The 18,783-nt window shown below is 40.2% G+C and overlaps 1 protein-coding gene across 4 annotated transcripts in view; it reads right to left on the bottom strand.

Moving 5' to 3' along the window:
* Positions 1-18,783, bottom strand: part of SYNE2 (spectrin repeat containing, nuclear envelope 2) — a 154,161-nt gene that overhangs the window by 106,259 nt on the left and 29,119 nt on the right. For 3 of the 4 annotated variants that reach the window (XM_014951607.1, XM_014951609.1, XM_014951610.1), the window contains 13 exons: positions 18,438-18,723; positions 17,477-17,643; positions 15,190-15,502; positions 14,286-14,450; positions 13,138-13,494; positions 12,496-12,630; positions 11,492-11,653; positions 10,063-10,209; positions 7,405-7,560; positions 6,752-7,020; positions 3,382-5,485; positions 1,520-1,842; positions 336-480 (listed from right to left, as the gene is read on the bottom strand). In XM_014951607.1, the coding sequence (XP_014807093.1) occupies positions 336-480; positions 1,520-1,842; positions 3,382-5,485; positions 6,752-7,020; positions 7,405-7,560; positions 10,063-10,209; positions 11,492-11,653; positions 12,496-12,630; positions 13,138-13,494; positions 14,286-14,450; positions 15,190-15,502; positions 17,477-17,643; positions 18,438-18,723 (4,729 nt within the window). The remainder of the gene's footprint in view (positions 1-335; positions 481-1,519; positions 1,843-3,381; positions 5,486-6,751; positions 7,021-7,404; positions 7,561-10,062; positions 10,210-11,491; positions 11,654-12,495; positions 12,631-13,137; positions 13,495-14,285; positions 14,451-15,189; positions 15,503-17,476; positions 17,644-18,437; positions 18,724-18,783) is intronic. The other variant, XM_014951608.1, reaches the window with a different exon arrangement.

Below are 18,783 nucleotides of genomic sequence, written 5' to 3'. Positions count from 1 at the left end.
GTGGGGAAACTTTCACTTCTGAGGGAAACCAACAGCGATGTTAGAAATCTGATCACCCTGGGTCCTGCAAAGAAGTAACGAGGAATTTGAACAGAAATGCAACACTACCTTAAGCACAGATAATGTTTGATTTCTGCAGCAAGAAGATGTACTCTTTTTACATGGCCTATTATAACCTGATCTTTTTATAGGTATATATTCTGTGGGTTTATATATATATATATAAATACAGGAAAAAGAATTTAACTTCTTTCTACTACGATATCCTATGGTGTGCATAGCTGCTGTATCACAGTTTTGCACGATCTTTTCAAGTTCTTCAGAGCTTCTCTTACCTTGCTTTCTTCTAAGTGCTCCAAAGCTTCTTTATAAGATGTTGGTATTTGAGACAAAGACTGGCTGAGCATCTTTTCCAGATTGTTAAGATTATCACACACCTTATCTTTGGTTTTTGTGTAGCTTTTGTATTTTTCAAAATACCTGTAGGAAACAATTAACAGATCAATTAAAATCTATTGTTGTTATTCCTCTCTTCAGCCATAATGCCCACTAGAATAAAAAAAAAAGTATTAAAAAATCTCCTGAACTGCAAGCTATCTTCAATTAGCATTTATTATACGCTTCTGGTCCACTAGCTGAGATACTTTAGATACGCAGGTACAAACGCCCCAGAGGTAAAGAAATATAGGTATGTATATCCATGCATCATCCATGGAGCTGCTCAATAAGGTTGCATGTCTTGATTTAAGACTCCATCCTCCTCAGATGTTCTCAAAAATTAGCTCCCAGTTTGCAACACACATTCTGTTTGTCCCTACTATGCATGGTCTGTACAGTTCCAATTCCTTATTTCTGTATCGTATCATCTTGTTTCTATTACCAAAGCCTTTAAAGTCACCCAATTCTTTGATTTTAAAAGCAGATTTTAAGGTTATGCTCAACAGAACCAGCAGCACTGGATCATGACTAAGCAATTTAAAAATCCTTTACTCTATCTCCCAAGCTTTTTTTGTGCATGTATCTGAAGGCCCTTCAGATCTCTTTCATACCTATATTTGAAGGAAGAAAACTATGGCCTGTGTCTGGTTTGTTCTTTACTCTCTCAAGCCATAGAATAGCCTATGGCAGACATGCATTAGGGCCCCTCTGAAAATTATTCTAACCTTTACCAGCACTGAACTAGAGACTGTGGAAATGTGCTTTCTTCTGATTCTGGTACCATACGACACTCAGTTGAGTCCCACACATACTTTATGGAAGATACTAAAAATTACTCTATTATTACAAATTATCACTAATTTAATAATACTAAATTACTAATTTAATAATTACTAAATTACAAATTATTACTAATATGCTTACTGTCTGGTAATTTTCCTTCTGTTACAATCACATCTGGGAACCACAGAAATGCTTACAGTTCTTTCTGGCTCTATCAGAGCAGAAACAACGCTGCATTTATTATCAGTCAAATTTCTCATAATATGGAGCGTGATCTGGGAAGATCTCTTAAACCTACCTCTGTTCATCAGCTTCCTTTCTTTGAGCCTTCTCCCTTAATGCCACACTCTTATTGACTAGTTCCGTTAAAGTGTCTTCCAGACATATTTTGTCTTCTGGTTTCACTAGGTTTTTCAGCTTGGAGCACAGGTTTTCTATGCTAGACTTTACAGAGTTGAACTCTTCTTGTTTCCATTGTGGAATCTGACAGATGTCCTCTGAGCTATCGAGCTCTGCTGCAGCAGACTTGACTTGAGCCTCATAGTCCTCCAGGAACCCGGCAGCCCTCTGAACAGCCTTGGCATAAAGCTCACGGGTCTTACACGCCTCCTGTAGAGCACTCTGAAAGCGTTAAAAAGACAAAAGAACAATCAATAAAGACAGCTGTGCTCCTCTGGATCACCAGATGGTCTTCTTAGAATCTCACACCTTGTTGTCCTTGAGACCAATGCTCCCAGAGTTGGCCTACAGAAGTGAGGGAGGACACATGGCAAACGCACTCTGCTACCTAGGTAGTCACAGAGCAATCCACACAGTAACCTGTGGGTGGACTGCCCTCAACCACAGGATCGGGGGTTATGAGGGAACCGCCAATACTGGATAAGTCCAGAGAGGAGGATGGCAGGACACAAGAACCATATGATCCCTTATGGACATGGCAGTATAAGTCCTGTTCAGACAAGGAAAGCCCACAGGTTGATGTTTTATTTCGCTCTAGGGGATATCTCCACTATGACTTCCCAAACTGCTTCTCACTAAACCTGCTGATGTATTTCTACACAGAATGATTGGTGACTTTGCCAGCTCTTGGATTCCCACACAGCAGAAGAACTTTGTCATTGTGCTTCCCACAAAATACCCAAGCAGTGAAGATGAAGCACAGCAAACCAGAAAATGTGGCAGCAGGACCATAAATCCATCAGGGATGCTGAGTCCCTCCCCCTCTTATTAGCTACTACTTCATATTTCCTCATTTGTATCCATTGACCTCTTGGGCAGTCAAGACATAGATCTTCTTGACCAGGACACAGTTTCAGAACCTCTCTGCTATGAAGGTTACCATGCTTCTAGTTTCCAAAATAAATTTATTCACTAATTCTTTCTCCTCCTTTCTCTCACTGCCCTTTAGCTTCAGGAGTCCTTTTCCAACCATTAAGTCTACCCTCCAGCCTAATTACATTTCTCAGATAGATTTCCCACTTGCCCTCAGCTTACGAGGTTGAGCAAATTCAGTTTTATTAACCGCCCTCAAAATTCCTTATCCCTCCAACACCACCTGTTCCAGTTTGAGTGGACCTTTTCCTGAAGGAAGAATCATGAAGAATCAGATCGATCCTCCAGCAATGCCTTATCATATATTTGAGTTAAAGCTTTGAATCCCCGTTGCCTTTCCTTTGCTCACCCTCCCTGAGCGAGGCCTGATCACATTGGTTTGACCTGTGCTTTACTCCCCTTGATCATTCCCAACTGGTAAGCTTTTTATTTATTGTAGAAACAAAAAACTTCCAGGTTTTTTATATCATTGTCACTATGAAAACGTTACACAAAATCATTCCCAAGAATAATTCCAGGACCTGGTCTTTCTTCAGCTCAATATTTCAAAACAACCTTTCCCTTCACCCCCTTTACCTTTCTTCTCTTGTGCTAATCCCCATTGCTTGATTATAATCAAACCAAATACAACCTGTTTCTTTGTATCCTTAGTGTCTTATATGATTCCGGTCATATCCACCAGTGCAGAGAAAATGACAGGCCAATTCAATTATTAGAATAAGAAGTGGATAAACTTAATGAAGATATAAACACTGCAGTCACAAACACCTAATCAAATTATTGGGCAAAGACATATGGCTATATCTTACTTTTACTAAATATACTTACAACACGGGCAGCAATGTCTGTCTTCAGTTGTATTTCATGATCTTGCAGTGTTTCTAATTTTGCTTCTATACCAGGAACAAGAGATTTTTCTTCTTGGCTTTCCCTCTCTTTTTCCATTATACATTTAATATCAGAGAACTTTCCTTGCATCATATTCTGAATTCCTTCCCATCGCATCTTTTCATACTGCATATTTTTCATGTCTATCACAAGCGGTTGCTGGAGTTCTAATTGAATATGCTTTATGATGTGGAACATATGTTCTACTTCATTCTGGACATCTTCCTTGTTTACACACTGGAGACCAGAGACCAAGTTTAGAAGAAACTGATTCAATTTCTCAACATCTTTTTCCACGCTCTTGATTTCTTTCCTCTTGGATTCTTTGAACGGTGTATCAAAGACCTCATTTTTGTTTAGTTGATTTTCTACCTCCTGGGTTAAGCACAAGATTTGTTGAACTGTCTGCAACAGAATCTGTGCAGATATAAGATTCTCAGCAGGAGAAGAGCTAGAACTATCCTTCAGGAAGTAAGCTTCTTTTCTTACAGTGGATGTCACAGTCTGGATTTCATTTAGCAATGCTTGAATCTCATCCCATTCCCTAATAACATTATCAATGCGTTTTATCTTCCCTATAATTTTATTTTTAATTTTAAAAAATTGAGTTTGCAATTCATCTGGCTGCATTGAGTCCCATTTTAGACCTACGCATTCAAAGATTTCTTTGTACTTGATTATTTGTGACAAATTGGACTGAAAAGCTAATAGTTTTTCTCTCAGTGCTCTGCATTTATTCTTCACTTCCTGCTTGGCACCTAGTAATTCTTCGAGGTTCATTTCACTGTGCTGTAGATCGTTAAGATCTTGCTGCAATGAAGTTATTCCTTCAGCAAACTCTCTGTAGACAGACATCTTTTTTTCTACTTCATGAAGTTTACTCTGAATTTGCCTCTGTGTCTTCCTTGCTCTATTCTTCAGACTTCTTAACTGATCAATCAAAAATAGTTGTTCAGACAGGCTCAGTTCCCCAGCTGTGACCTGACTCTCTTTACAGTGGGATGAAATAAGCCCTTCTATTTCCTTTATGTCCTTTAAAATCTCCTTTAAAATGGCTTGTTGATTGATCAATTCTGACCACGTGCTGGTTTGGTTCCTGTCAGGCCTAGCAAGCATCTCAGCATTTCGAAGCTGACAGTGAACTTTTTCTACTTCTGCAATAAGTCTTTGCCTCTCCTCCAGCTGGAGCTCGAGGTGCTGTAATCTTTGAGCTGATTTTAAAACAAGAGCCTTGTAGGAGTTCTGCAATGTTTGTAAAAGGAAGGTCATATCGGAGATCTCCTCCGGATTCAAGTTGGGAACGATGTGCTGGAGCCCATAATCCAGTGACACAATCACAGGCTCCCTGTTTACAATTTCTGTGCTCATAAGCTGACAACTTCTGATCTGTGATTTAACATCACTGGGGAAAAGCGCTGCTTTCTGATCAAGAGAGGACAGCAAATCTTTAACCCATGAGATATTTTCTTTCAGCCTCTTCATCATCTCGTGTTTGATGAGAGCAGGACCAGTAATCTGAACACCCTCTTGAGGAGCTTGTTGTGCTGATAATGCTTCCAATTTGCTCTGCAAATCATGTATAGAGTTCTCCAAAGCTACCTTCTCTTGATCACTCCAAATTCTTTTCATCTGCAGTTCAATCCTTCTTTTTAATAGGGAAAGACCATGTTTAATGTCCTGTAGCTCTGTGGTCCAAAGTACAGGGTATTTGGCTTCTCCTTCAGATGAGGAATATGACTCTGCTTGTAAATACTGTTCTTGTATCAGCCTCTGAATATCCTGTGCTTTACTCATAAGCAGATTAAATTCATCGATTTCTGCCACAACCTGATCATGTTTCTTTTGCACTGTTTGTTCCATGTGTTGCCACCATTGCTCCAGTTGCCTCATTTGGCTTTCGGTTAACACTTTATCCATGCACGTTAAATGCCGAGATAAACTTTCTTGCTGAGTTTTCAACTGGTTTAAGACATCTTTTGCTTTTCGTAAGGACTCTATACAGGCCTTAATTTTCTCCAGAAGAACCGTGTTGTTCATAGGACCCCTGCCAAATACAGGAGTAGTGTTTAAAAAACAAAAAATCCAACCAAAAACTCCCCTAAAATATTTCCTCGACACATTTTGAAAATAGAATCTCACTGTTTAGAGAACGATTCACTCACTTTATTCACTTAATCCCATGTATCTTTCAATATTCTCTCACAAATCTCCTAACCACCACTGCAGTATCATTATTTTTTATCTGTACAGCATTAGTTATTTCTAGATAAGGAAAGGCACATACTAATGTACATTCTCTAAAACTGCAGTATATACTAATATAGCAGGTATCATTTCCTAAAGGAATGTAAGCTCTCTTTAAAGTTAAACTAAATTTTTTTTCAAAATCAACAATATTGTTAAGTCATCTCCATGTAAAATAACATTTTATAGTAATTTCTGATTTAAAATGAAGATAAAAGTTATGAGAAAAACTTCAAAAAATCCCATTCAAGATTGATTCAAATTAATCTACTCATTCGAATTTACCTACTCATCTTTTATTTCCAGGAGTATTTTGAAATTCCCACCTAAAATACATTTAGCAGCTAGATTTTAATTCCATTTTTTCCTCAGTTTCTTTGCTGTAAATTAAGAACTTTATCAATTTTTTTTGAAGATTTTTGAATTATAGTAATACATCATTAGGACCCATATGCTAGCTCCATGTGTTGAAGGCTAATTCATAAACGGTACTAAATATTTTGTGTGCATTGGTTACCTCTGAATTCATAGAATCATAGAGTAGTTTGGGTTGGAAGGGACCTTAAAGATCATCCAGTTCCAACCCCCCTGCCATGGGCAGGGACACCTCCCACCAGAGCAGGTTACTCAAAGCCCCATCCAGCCTGGCCTTGAACCCCTCCAGGGATGGGGCAGCCACAGCTTCCCTGGGCAACCTGTTCCAGTGTCTCACCACCCTCACAGCAAAGAATTTCTTTCTGGTATCTAATCTAAATCTCCCCTCTTCCAATTTAAAACCACTACCCCTTGTCCTGTCACTCCACTTCCTGAAAAAGAGTCCCTCCCCATCTCTCCTGTAGGTCCCCTTTAGTCACTGGAAGGTCGTTATAAAGTCTCCCCCGGAGACTCCCCCTTCTCTTCTCCAGGCTGAACAACCAATAGGTACTGTAGACTTATTTATTGCCACAGAATTCTTCTTATCAAATAAGGTTAATTTTCAGAAAGTGCTCAGAAAAGAATTAGAACTGGTGATTCCGTAAATAAAAAAGTATTTCATATCTGTGATATTTTGCAAAACTCTACTTACATTTTTATGTTATCTTTTTCTGTTGACAAATTTTTCATTGAGGACCGCACGGCAGAAAGATTTTTCTGGTACTCATTAATTAAACAGTACTGTTGTTGCTTCACTGCCTTAACAGCATCTAGTTCTTGAAGCAGCCTGTCCCAGCAGGGCACCACGGGCTCTGGGGTTTGTAGCTCTGCTCTGTTTGATCCTGTTGTTGCATTGGGAAACGCTTCTTGACTGGGACACAATGATTTTGCTTTCCACGTTTCCAGTTCCATTTGTAAATTCTGCAATCAAGCCCAAAGAGAGAGAATTAGAAGAGGATCTTAAACACTTTCAGCTTTTAGCACAAAATACAGTTAAATGCTGATAGATCTACAAACATACACTTGCTCAGTCACATGTAAATGAGCACACATGATGCCTGCACACATCATGAAAGCACACGTGCAATCATAGGTGTATTTATTACTGCAACTTAGAAGGGCAGTACAAAATACGGTATTTAAGTGGACATATTTGCATTAAGGAAGAGTGTTTATAGATTACCTGCTAGACAAACTAACTAATCATAGGAATATATGCAACAATTTTGTTTTGGCTAAGTGAGTAATAATTCTGTAAGTGTATCACTCCATTAACAAAGAGGAATTGCTTTGCAATTTCCATACCTCCAGCTCTTTTAGTTGTTCATTTATGAGCACGATATCCAGTTCAGCTACTCCATTTTTCAGCTCATTGACCTTTTCTTCCTCTTCAGAATATTCAGTGTTTACTTGCACTCCAGGAAACAGTTCCTTCTGGACAACCACTTCTGCACCTGTGTCCTACAATGCAAAACAGAATTCTTATTTCTGAAGGTCCTAAAGTAACAAGTTTTTTGACTGCAAAACTTCGCTTCACATGTTTAAGGCATACCTAAATCCTGCTGGTGCTTCCCCCACAGCCTCTGTGGGTCAGCCAGGACCCAGAGACTGGAACCTCCACCAATACTCCCCCCTCTGCAGTCACGCTGCCTTGCAAGCAGTGCTCAGATAGCTATGAAATCTCTGCCCATCATTTTAAGTTTGAAACTTTGATATCCCCACCTAGGAATAACATCTTCCCTGCACCCACCTCTGCTACTGATAAATTCACAGGTCTCTCCTGTCTTCTCCCCCTCCTCCTTACACGTTCATGGACCTTTAACCTCTCCTCACATCCACATTCCTTGTGCTCAGCACCTGGCCTTGATATACTGCTGTGTCCTTCACCAGGACCATCTCTCCCACTGTTCTCCACAGGGCGACTCATGCGTGAAGCAGCTTGGCTGTGACACAAAGCCATGGCTGCTACTGCCACAAGTGCCATCCGAAATCAGGCGTAAGACGAGAGCATTAGGGAGCCATTACTCAATCGGGGTGGGGAGGAAGGGAATGAGGGGCTCCAGGGCCAGTCCCTGGCACTGCCATCGAGTCCCACAATGACAGGAGACAAGTCACTTGTGGTGTGGCCAGGTTTAACAGCCCACCAGCTGAGCTGAGCTCACTGTCCAAGTGGATGCTCTTAGCCACCCCCAGTTTAGATATAAAACAACCCTCTAAATCACCTTCAGCTATCGCAGACAAAAAACATAAATGAAATGTCACAGGTTTATTGGGTTACACGGCAATACCTTAAAAATCTTTCTGTATTTCCCTTTGCCCAGTACCTGCCTGTATCTGTTCCACATATAGACCTTATGTGAGTGAATGCAAACATATACACTGATATGGCTACAGTGTCAGCTTCTCCATGGTACAAACATATAAAAACAAGAACAAAACAAATTCTTGTTTGGTAAACGTACTGTATTGCTACTTTTGATACTATTTTACTAGGAAGCAGCCAGCTATCCCTGCAGCCATATCACTAAGCCATCACTGTCATCTGTCTCTCTATGGCTCATGAGCCATCCAAAATATACCTGCTTACAAGTGTGGGAAATACATATATTGTAGCAACTTGTAGATATTATCAGAAAAGAATAATTGCATTTATTTGAACATTTTTGGTTACGTTCAGTCAAAACTGAAGGGGACCACTCATGCAATAGTCAATGGGAGAACTTTTCCATTTCTCTGTATATACACACCCATAATAGCTGTATCAATTCAGAAATAAGATTTCATCTTAAGAGACTTTGGAGTGCCACAGAACTGAAGTAACCTGAAAAACTCAACTAAGTTATCACAGAGGACGAAATCCACTTTACCAAACTGAAATATAACTGCTTTGAAACACACAGAAAAGTAAGCGCCCTGACACTAAGAAAAACCTCGGGATTGCTGTGTATGTGTTTTGCTGGTTTGTATAATGTTCTCAGTGTACACCGTGGCACTGCCTCCCCAGTCACACACATGTAGATAGTGTCAAATCTCCCCACATAATAGTTTTGGTGTTTCCCATAGGGATGTCCATATACAAGAAGGGCTGGAAGGAGGATCCAGGGAACCACAGGCCTGTCAGTCTGACCTTGGTGTCTGGGAAGGTCATGGAACAGACCATTTTGAGTGCCATCATGAAGCATGTACAGGACAACCAGATGATCAGGCCCAGTCAGCTTGGGTTTATGAAAGGCAGGTCCTGCTTGACAAACCTGATCTCCTTCCATGACAAGGTGACCCACTTAGTGGACAAAGCAAAGGCTGTGGATGTTGTCTACCCACCTTTGGGAGATTTTGTTGTGGTTCCCAGTTAGAGTAGATGTGCAAGTCCCAGGTAAGACCTGCCAATGGACACGCCAGCTATGGACCTGCCCATAGATTTAACTGTGAAGATTAGATCTGGCCCTACGTTCTACTTATGAACATGGTGACCAAGGATCAGTAGTCGTGGGGCACTTGTGATGTAACACCCTTACTCTTTAAGAAGAGACTTAGTAATGTCACTTAGTAATGTACTTTGTTATTGATTCTCCTTTCTCTATTTTATTTCATTTATTTTCTTATGCTGGATCACCCTTGGATTTCAGTTTTCTGATCTGCCTTCCTTATGATGGCAAAGACTATCACAGCTAACTATAATAACATGAAAAGAAGTTGTATTGATTAACAACTTAAACTCTAAAATCACAAAATAAAGACTGTTTATGATGGCTTTGAAAACCAATATTGCTCTTTTGAACAGATCCACTGAAAAATATGATGTGGATGAAGTTCAAATCTACCATGGACATAAAGCAGAACTATAGACAATGGTCTTGATTTTGATGTCTCTTGTTTTATAACAGACTTCAGCTGAAGCCCATGTGGAAACAAAAATTCAGAGACTCTGACAAATGTAGCCTGAAATAAGAAAATGTGAGTTACCTCAGGCACAGAAACTGGGGGATTAGATTCCAGACCATCTTTCTCAGCTGCTGCAGATTTCAGTACTTGACTCCTCTGGCACACCATTTGTTGGACCTGCTCTACACCTTCTCTGTATGACTGATTCTCGACATCACTACGTTTCTCCTTTTGGTGTAAGAAAACCAAAAGAAACAAGTAACTAAAAAGCCCTAATCAAGCCTTCACAATAGTAATTACAGTGTTTGAGATGACAGAGTTACTAAGCCCGTAATTACAGGTAGATGAGGAAAAACCACAATTACACCTCACAATTTATTCTGGGCAAGGTTATGGCAAAGGAAACCACTTAGAAGAAGCAGTGCTGTAATTTTGTTAAAAATTTATAGAAAAATTGCAGATTGCAAGTGTTCTTCCTCTGACCTACACTATTCACATAGTTATTCTAACCATGGACCTTGAGCTGTGTACCCCTGGATGCAGCCTTGAATTCATTTTTTAAAGGTTTATTTTTTCCTGAGGTTCCACTCTTGTACTTGAACTGTAGACAGAGAGTCTGTGGTCACACTCCCAGCCGATTACCAGGCACAGTATTTCTGTGGGCAGCCCATGCATTTGCTGTATGTACATGCCGAGGTATTTGCCAACTGTAGAGTCATGACCATGGTGGAGAACACAGCATTAGGGACTGATCCATGCTGCATGGATATCTGAGCTAGTGGCTGCAAGTCAGATAGGATATACACTGAAAGCAGCCCACCCACAACTCAGAATGAACAAATTAACCCCAATTCTCAGCAAGCTCATGAGTGCACACTGTGCTCCATCTTGTCACAACTACACTGCTTTCAGCTTCTCACACAGTTTGTGAAGGTCTAAGAAAAGTCTGGCTCTGTCTACTCTACAAAACCCTTTCAGGGAGGGGATTACAGCAATGAAACCTCTGTTAACCTTTTCAACTCCAACAAGAACTTAGCATCTTCCCACTTATTATGGCCCCAGCTCCGAAACACTGCTCTGGTTTGTTGAAGTTCCCATTGTACCAGGGTGCAGCACACAGGACACAGCATTTCAAATACAACTTCGTATGTGCAAAGTAAATATGTACATAAGAAATCTAAATAAACGAAAGAGACTCAAGCAAAATAACAGTATTTAAGCAAAATGGTAAGACCTCCAGGCGACTTGGGATACAATATCCTCAGAAAACCACTTTGTGGCAGCCCACAGTAATGAAAAAAAATAAAATCCCTCCATACTAATTTCAAATATACAAGAAAGATGTGTTAACTCTCTGAATCTTAAGTACACAGCACATCAGAAAAAGTAGCCTGGTGTAACTTGAGGGTTTTTTTTAATTTTACTTAGTAGTACTATGTTCTACTGTAACTAAACTGTATATGTGTACCCTCAAATTCAATCACTCTTGTGCAATCTCATGTCCAGTTACCTCTGCTGAATGGGTTTCCTTTCTTGTTTCATCACCTTCAATACCAACACCATCCTGATGCCTTTCCAGTTCTGCTTCACCACTCTGAGCCGCATTGTCCAGAACGTCCTCTTGGACCCTATCATGTCTGTCCATACCTGGGCTCTCTTTATCAACCTGCCCCTGATTTGAAAAATACAAAGTGTTTACAACCAGTTAAAGTTGTAGTCCAAAATCTATGTCTACTAAGAAACATCACACACCACAAACTGTCTTCAGCTTAGCTTAATGAATGAAGGAAAAGGCTGAGGTAACCCAAACCCAGGGTCTCTTGGAAACACCTACTCAGATCAGTTTTCTGTACCAAGACCTTAATCACTAAAAAACAGTTTCAGGATAAACCAGACAGGAGTAAGTGCTCACATGATTTTTTTAATACTGTCATAGAAGCTTCTGCTTCTAAGTATGACATATTTGGCAACTCTAACTATTCATCTTGCTCCTTCTCCAGGAATCCCAATATGGATGGTTTCCACTCCGACATTTTGATAGTCATCTCTCCCAGCTACTGTTATCACTCAACGTTCAGGTCAATAAGAGCATTCTCCAAATTGTTCCCTCAGCTTTGCACATGTGAAGTGATTTACAGCGTGAACATCCTGAGGTCCCCTAAAGATGAGTAGTTCCAGGTTAGTGACCTCTCATTACCTACCTTGTGCACACGGGTGACAAAACCTGTTGAAATTACAGGTATGTTACAGGTTTTGCATCATGGAGAAAGTGGGTCTAAGCCCTCGGGGCTTGTAGAGATCATCGGATTGATCTCTTGCACACTTCACATGAGCAAAGCTGAGGGGATGATTCGGAGAACACAATTTATCATTCCTTTCATCAGATAAGGAAAATATGCCTCTGTAAGACTATACATTTTATGGAATTACATATGCATCTCTAGGGAACAGACACACAAACAAACATATAGATATATATACACTGATACGTATTAGAACATATTTGTCAGGTACCTGAACAGCCTGCCCCAATCTGTCCTTGCTTCGACAGCCACTCTGCAATGGACTGTCTGACAAAAAGCTGCTTTCCTCCAAAAAAGAACCATTTTGCTTCTCTTTCTCTGATATATTTCCATTTACCTCTTGACCCTAAGAGAAATAATATAAAAGAAAACCTGCTTGTGTGACTGTAAACATTACATTTTAACATCAGATCTCTGAATGGCAAGAATTATTATTTATGAAAACAAACAGGAGAAATATTGTGCTGCAGTTCTAAACAAGTCTTACTGGTTTAAAGAAGCTCTCCAAGTTCTTTGGCAGAGGCATATCTGCAATTTTCTGATCTATACACCTTATCTCCTTGTTTCCTGACCAAGGATACCTGCTGTAATCATGTGCAAGAGAAGCTATGTGCAGGTTCTGTTTAAATGGAAAACTCCAGTTTTAAATACACATTAATGGCTTGCGATAGACTTGTTATAACAAGTTGAAGGAGTTCTCCACATCTTTGATTTACACACATAGATTTACAGAAGGCTTAATTCCAATGAAATTAAGGATGCAATAGAAGATGCAATATACAAAAGGCATTTGAGAGACAGATGACACTCTAACCAGTTTTCCACTGTCATTATTGACAACAAATAAGCTCACATCATGAATTTCCGAAGGCTCCTTGAACTCCACTGCGGCGGGGCTCTCTTCTGCAGCGACAGGAGTATCAGCAGTGATTCGTCTCTCTCTCTCCAGCATTGTATCTGCCTTATCTTCCATTTGTATTTCATTACCAAGCTCATCTTTTAACTCAAGGGCTTTACTGAAAATATTTTCCTCCTTTCGCTTGACATTTTCAAGTCTTTCTTCCAGACTCCTGTGTTCACTCTGAAGTGTTTCTATCTCTTCCTTAATAAACTTCTGTCCTGGTGAAGAGGTGTTTTGTTTAACAGCTTCTGCTAAAACCAAAATCTTCTTTAACGTGTCTTCGCATCGACTAAGAGGTGCTTGCTGTTCCTTTAAACATGAAGAAAGCACTTTATTGACAAGTATCTTCACTCAATATACTTAATGCTAAGATCTAAAGTCAATCACTAGAACCATAAATATTTGTTATGAACAACAAACTGTGCTGAAAAGTACATGCAGACCTAATTGCTGCAGAAAGTCAAACACTAAACCAGTACTTTTAGCCAGCCATTTTTGTGAACAGAGGAACACCTGAAGCTGTAAGCTTTATGACAATGATAAAATAAACAGATAGCATGTTGTGAGGTGCATAGCAATCTTTCCAAGTTCTGAACTCCACTCCCCTCTCCTATTTCTTTTTACTCGTTAGAGGTATAGCAAATTCTGGAGGAAGGGGAATTGCAGTGTTCCAGATTTGAGCTATGATTTCAGCTTTCAGTAGCTCTCCGCGCTCACAGCTACAAGACTGTTAACCATTCCATCAAAGTGCAAAAGTGTGTCTACTTATGCATGAAGGACATGTCTTAAAGCTGAACTTGGCTCACTGACATTTTCCTAAGCTTTCCTAAGATAATCGACGAAACTGAAGACGACGGTGTTCTTGAGCTAGGACAATTCTACCTTCAGTTCAGCTGACAGTAAAGGTCCATTCAGTTCATTAAGAATGGTTTTAGGCCTACAACTATCTTAATGAAGACCACATACACTTTATATTTTAGAAAAGTTTCTTAGTTTTTCAGTTTGACACCATTAGGAATTGTCTTTTATAAATGTAATGGTCTCTACAAGCCCTTAGGGCATGGACCCACTTTCTCCAGGATGCAAAACCTGCAACATACCTGTGATTGCAACTGGTTTTGCTCAGCTGATGATTGTTGCATTGCTGAACCTTCACAATCAGCAAGCTTCTCAGAGACAGTTTTCAGCTCAGTGCTCAGGCCTGCTACCATATCCTGAAACTGCTGGTGCTCTTGAACGTGACTTTCCAATGTCCGCACTATGGTCTAGAAACCAAGGAGTTTTCAGGATTAGTACACCATTAACTCCAATATAACTCCTCCACAGATTGCCACAGCTTTTCCAGGAACTCAGCAGCACAAAAAAACCTTGCTCATTTCCCATAAAATACCCAGCTAACCACAGGTGCACAGAAAACATCTTTCCCCTCTTCCCCTGCACATCATGGATTCCACAATGAACAAAATCTTCATTAGTAGAGGCAGCAGAAGAGTTTTCATTCCGTAAGAATATACTTCTAAAAGGGATGTTTTCTATTCAAAATGGATGAAAGATTAGATGTAGAATGCCACAAAGTGCAAATGCAATTTGCACTAAACAAACAAGATGCAGAAAAAGCCATTCATACTTTCAAAAGGAAAAAAAAAAACACAGAACAACTACCATAGCTTGGAGATTACAGGAACAAATGCTTCATATTATAGCTATCTGCATCTGTTTATACAAGTATAAAATGTTATTCTTCACACTTACCTTGGTCTCAGTTGTTTAAACATTTACCCCTCTGCAAAGCACAAGGCAGTGGAATAATACGAGCTTCTGGTGATCTTTTTTGCATAGTGACAGTCAGAGAGAGGGGAATTCCCTGCCCTTTTACTGAGGAATTTTCTCCATTCCCAGTTTTACCCCATAAACTTGCCAGGTGAATGACACTACAGGCAAACAGTAAGAACTGCAATCAAAAAGCATACTAATAATCTCCTAAGGAAAGAGGAGGGTTCCAACCTGTAGCTGGCTGAGCAGATTTTCATGCTGGTGTTTTAATTCCAACCATTCTACCTCTGTGAAGCAGGGATCCCCAGTGTGACCCTGTAGGTGATCTTCCCAGCTTTTCAATTCCTTAAATCGGGAAGTTAAGCCTTCTGCTTTCTGCAAGAGGTCAGCATAGTTTGTCAGCTGAGCTTGCTTCTCCTGCAAACCAGGCTGAAGGGCAAAACCTGTTTCCTGTTGCTGTTTCTCCAGTTCAGTTAGAGCCAGTCTCAGATCTTCCTTGATTTGCTCGTATTGCTCCTTGTTGAGCTGATGTTGCTCCTGGGGGCTAAGAAAAAATAATTGTGTTTAATAGTATTTTAAAAAATTGTATTCATTACCTAGAAAATGTCAAATTGTGAACAAGTCAACCATTAGAATGAACTTGAGCATACAGAATACTTTTCTTCACATTTTAAATTGCTGATCAGCTTTAAACCGGAATTTTCAAGCTGATGAAAAACACTTAAGTTATTGCTGCTGAACTGGACTTAAATGCAGAACAAGCAACTAACCCTCTTAACCCTTAACCTATAAAACCTTAGTTTCCAGCATCTGAGATGTGATGCTTGTGCTCTGTATTTTTCCCTTTTTCATTATAGCGGAAGGTCTGTTTAAAAATGACAATATGTCTATGAATCTCTTTTCCTTGACAACGTCTCAGCATAGTCTCCTGAAAGGGAATGTTCTGTGGAAGATACACCTTGCACCAGTTGAGATGGAGCATTATAGAGATACAGACAAACAAAACCAGCATATGCAGCATGGGTCACGTTAGCAAAGTCCAGTGCCTACTTTCCTGACCTTGACACTGGATTTCAATTTGTGTGCTTTATAAGCATGCATACTGATCTGCCGAAGGTGAACAGGTTGCTTTTGTCCACAGGAATTATACAACTATGATCAGAGAGACAAAAGTAACATTTGTATGTTCGCATTTAGTGATGAAGCACAGATATTTTTCCAGATGGAACTTAAATGCCAACGTTCGAAAATATGGTCTCACACAAACAAATCCAAATAAATAAAGTCTGGTTATAGTTCTGTAAAGTACAGCAGGATAAATGAGGACAAAAGCAAAGCTTAAGTGTTGTGGGTTTTGCCCCTCGAGATTCATGTTTTTTGGCAAATGATAAATAAAGCATAGCCTCACATACGGTAAGTACTCCTACTTCAGATTCCAGCTTCACGCTGCTGCCATTACCATGTTGCATCTGTCATTCACAGGCCTGATGCTGCAAGGTCCTGAGCATCTCTTCAGACATGCTGAGCACCTCATCTCCTGTCTTCAACACACTGTGAGGAGGGTGCTCTGCATTCTGCTCGGCTGGATGCAATATAGCCAATGCTCTATCCTTCTCAGCACCACTTGTATTGCTCATACCGACTGCCCACTAATAAGAGAAGGCAACTGAATATTCTCAAAAATACTTGTTTTTAATAATTCGTTCCCTGGTCATTTTTCAGAGAATACACAGTAGGTCTGCTCTAGTTTCATTCATCTCAACAGCAGAGTTCCCAGTGATTTTACTGAAAGTAGGTTCAAGGACATTATGGCAGAAAAATATCTTGAAAGCATCTGCATGTGCAAAATCAGAACTTCAGTTTATGTTTACACAACACAGCTGGAATCCTCTGACATGTTTTAAAGGATCCATTTGGCTCTCAGACACCGCTGCCACAGCGTCAGGGACACTAAAGTGCCTTTGCTGACTTAGCAATACCAGCTGCCACAGCCAAGAAAGCCTCTCAGAGCCAGAACAAATCAGGCTTTAAAAATTCTACTTTAAAAATCCAAGCCTCCTGGATTTACCCCAAAACTCTCTTCTGAAGTAGTATAGATCTATGCAAAGGTAGATCCCAACTCTGCTGGGTGAGTATGTGCTTGGGGCACAGAGCCCAGATCCCACTGCAGGGAAGGGCCACAGCAGTGGTTAAATCAATGTGCCCCCACGGCACAGTCTAATGAAACAAGGAGCAATGGGTGCATGTTTGTTTTGTTTTGTTTTTTCACAAGAGCAGCTGAGTTACTGCAGTATCAAAAAGGAATCTGAGGCAAGCTGGACAGACCTCATCAGTTCGGTTCAATCCAAACTATGATCTGCCCCTCCACAACACTGCAGAAATACAAGTATTTTTGTAGGTATCTTGTTCCGTCCCCCCGAAAAAAACACAAATTCAATGGAACTGTTGCAGGAAGAAGAGAAGAAAGTCAATATAGCAGTGAGTGATCTGTACTGCCTGTTGACAAATTCCACCTTACCTGCTATATTCAGCAGCTAACTGACAGGTACTTTCCCACTGCTTCTGGAGCTCAGAAATAGTCTCCTGAATCGCTGACTTCTGTTTCTCATTTCTCATTAAAGTTTCTCCTAGAGCTGCCATCTTCTGTATTTTGGCCTCTCCTGCATCTTTGAGAGCTGTGATTTCCTGTATTAAACAAGAAGCGGTACATACACAACTATTTTTGGTTACAAAAGAAAACATATTACCAATTATTTTTTTTCATACTCTGTACACTGCTGTGCAAGACATAAGAATTCTCTTCCCAATATATCACATAACAGAAGTATAAATGGATCATCTAGTTTTAGAAAGTCTGGGATAATGAAACTGATTTATTAATTATTCTCCATATAACAAAACCAATATTGTGCTGACAAATAAAAAAATGCTGGGAACCTTAGGAAGGGATATTTGTCACAATACTACCCCTTCCACAGAACGAAACATGTAAATCCTAGCATCCCCATTTCTGGCTACTCTGTTAGGAGGCCTCCTGAGCAGTCAGAGAGAAGAGACACCAAAGAGGACAATGGGGACTAAGAGATCCACCCAGGCAGTGGAGCAGCCCAGCACAACGGCACTGCAGGATGCCTGAGAAGCCACACACGTGTCAGAAGCTCCCTGGATGCCTCAGCCCCATTACTGACCTCCCTCTCCACCACTGGAGTAGGCTATGATGAAAAGGTCCACAGCCACCAGCACCTTCTGAGTTCAGTGCTCTTCCATCCAGAGGTGCAGCAGAGAATCTCATCTTATTTGAGTAATAAACTATGCAAAGCCAAACAAAAATCCCAAGGCTTCTCCACCCCTCAAATATGTCAAACTCACAAGCAATGAGCATAGACAGTATCTTTTTTAGGAGGTGCTGACTCATCGAGCATTCCCTTAATATTACCATGAGCTGTGAAGTGGAAAAGAAACTCATTTAAACACAATACCTTTATCTGATTAATCCTTTCGTCTGATGGCAGCTCACTTTGCTGTGAACACAGGTTAACAGCCCCCTCGAGCTTTTTGATCCAGCAAGCAACATCCTGAGCAAGTTCTTCAAAATTTTGTCCTTCCACTGGAAGTCTCTCAGTATTCCCTGCCATTCCACTTACATGTGTTAGCAGTGTTTGGTATCTGCTAATAAGATCACTGGCTTCTGAAACGGTTTCATCTTCTGTCAACTGAGCCTCCCTCAAGGAATTTGCTAGCTGAGCTATGGAGTCAAATGGTTTTCTGAAAAATGCAAAAAATTAATAAAGATCTATTTGTTGTAACAACATGGAACAATCTTCT

The sequence above is a fragment of the Calidris pugnax genome, unplaced genomic scaffold, assembly GCF_001431845.1.
Source record: "Calidris pugnax isolate Ruff unplaced genomic scaffold, ASM143184v1 scaffold183, whole genome shotgun sequence".
Classification (NCBI taxonomy): Eukaryota; Metazoa; Chordata; class Aves; order Charadriiformes; family Scolopacidae; genus Calidris; species Calidris pugnax.
The sequence above is the reverse complement of the archived record's forward strand: the minus strand, read 5'-3'. Positions and strand labels throughout refer to the sequence as shown.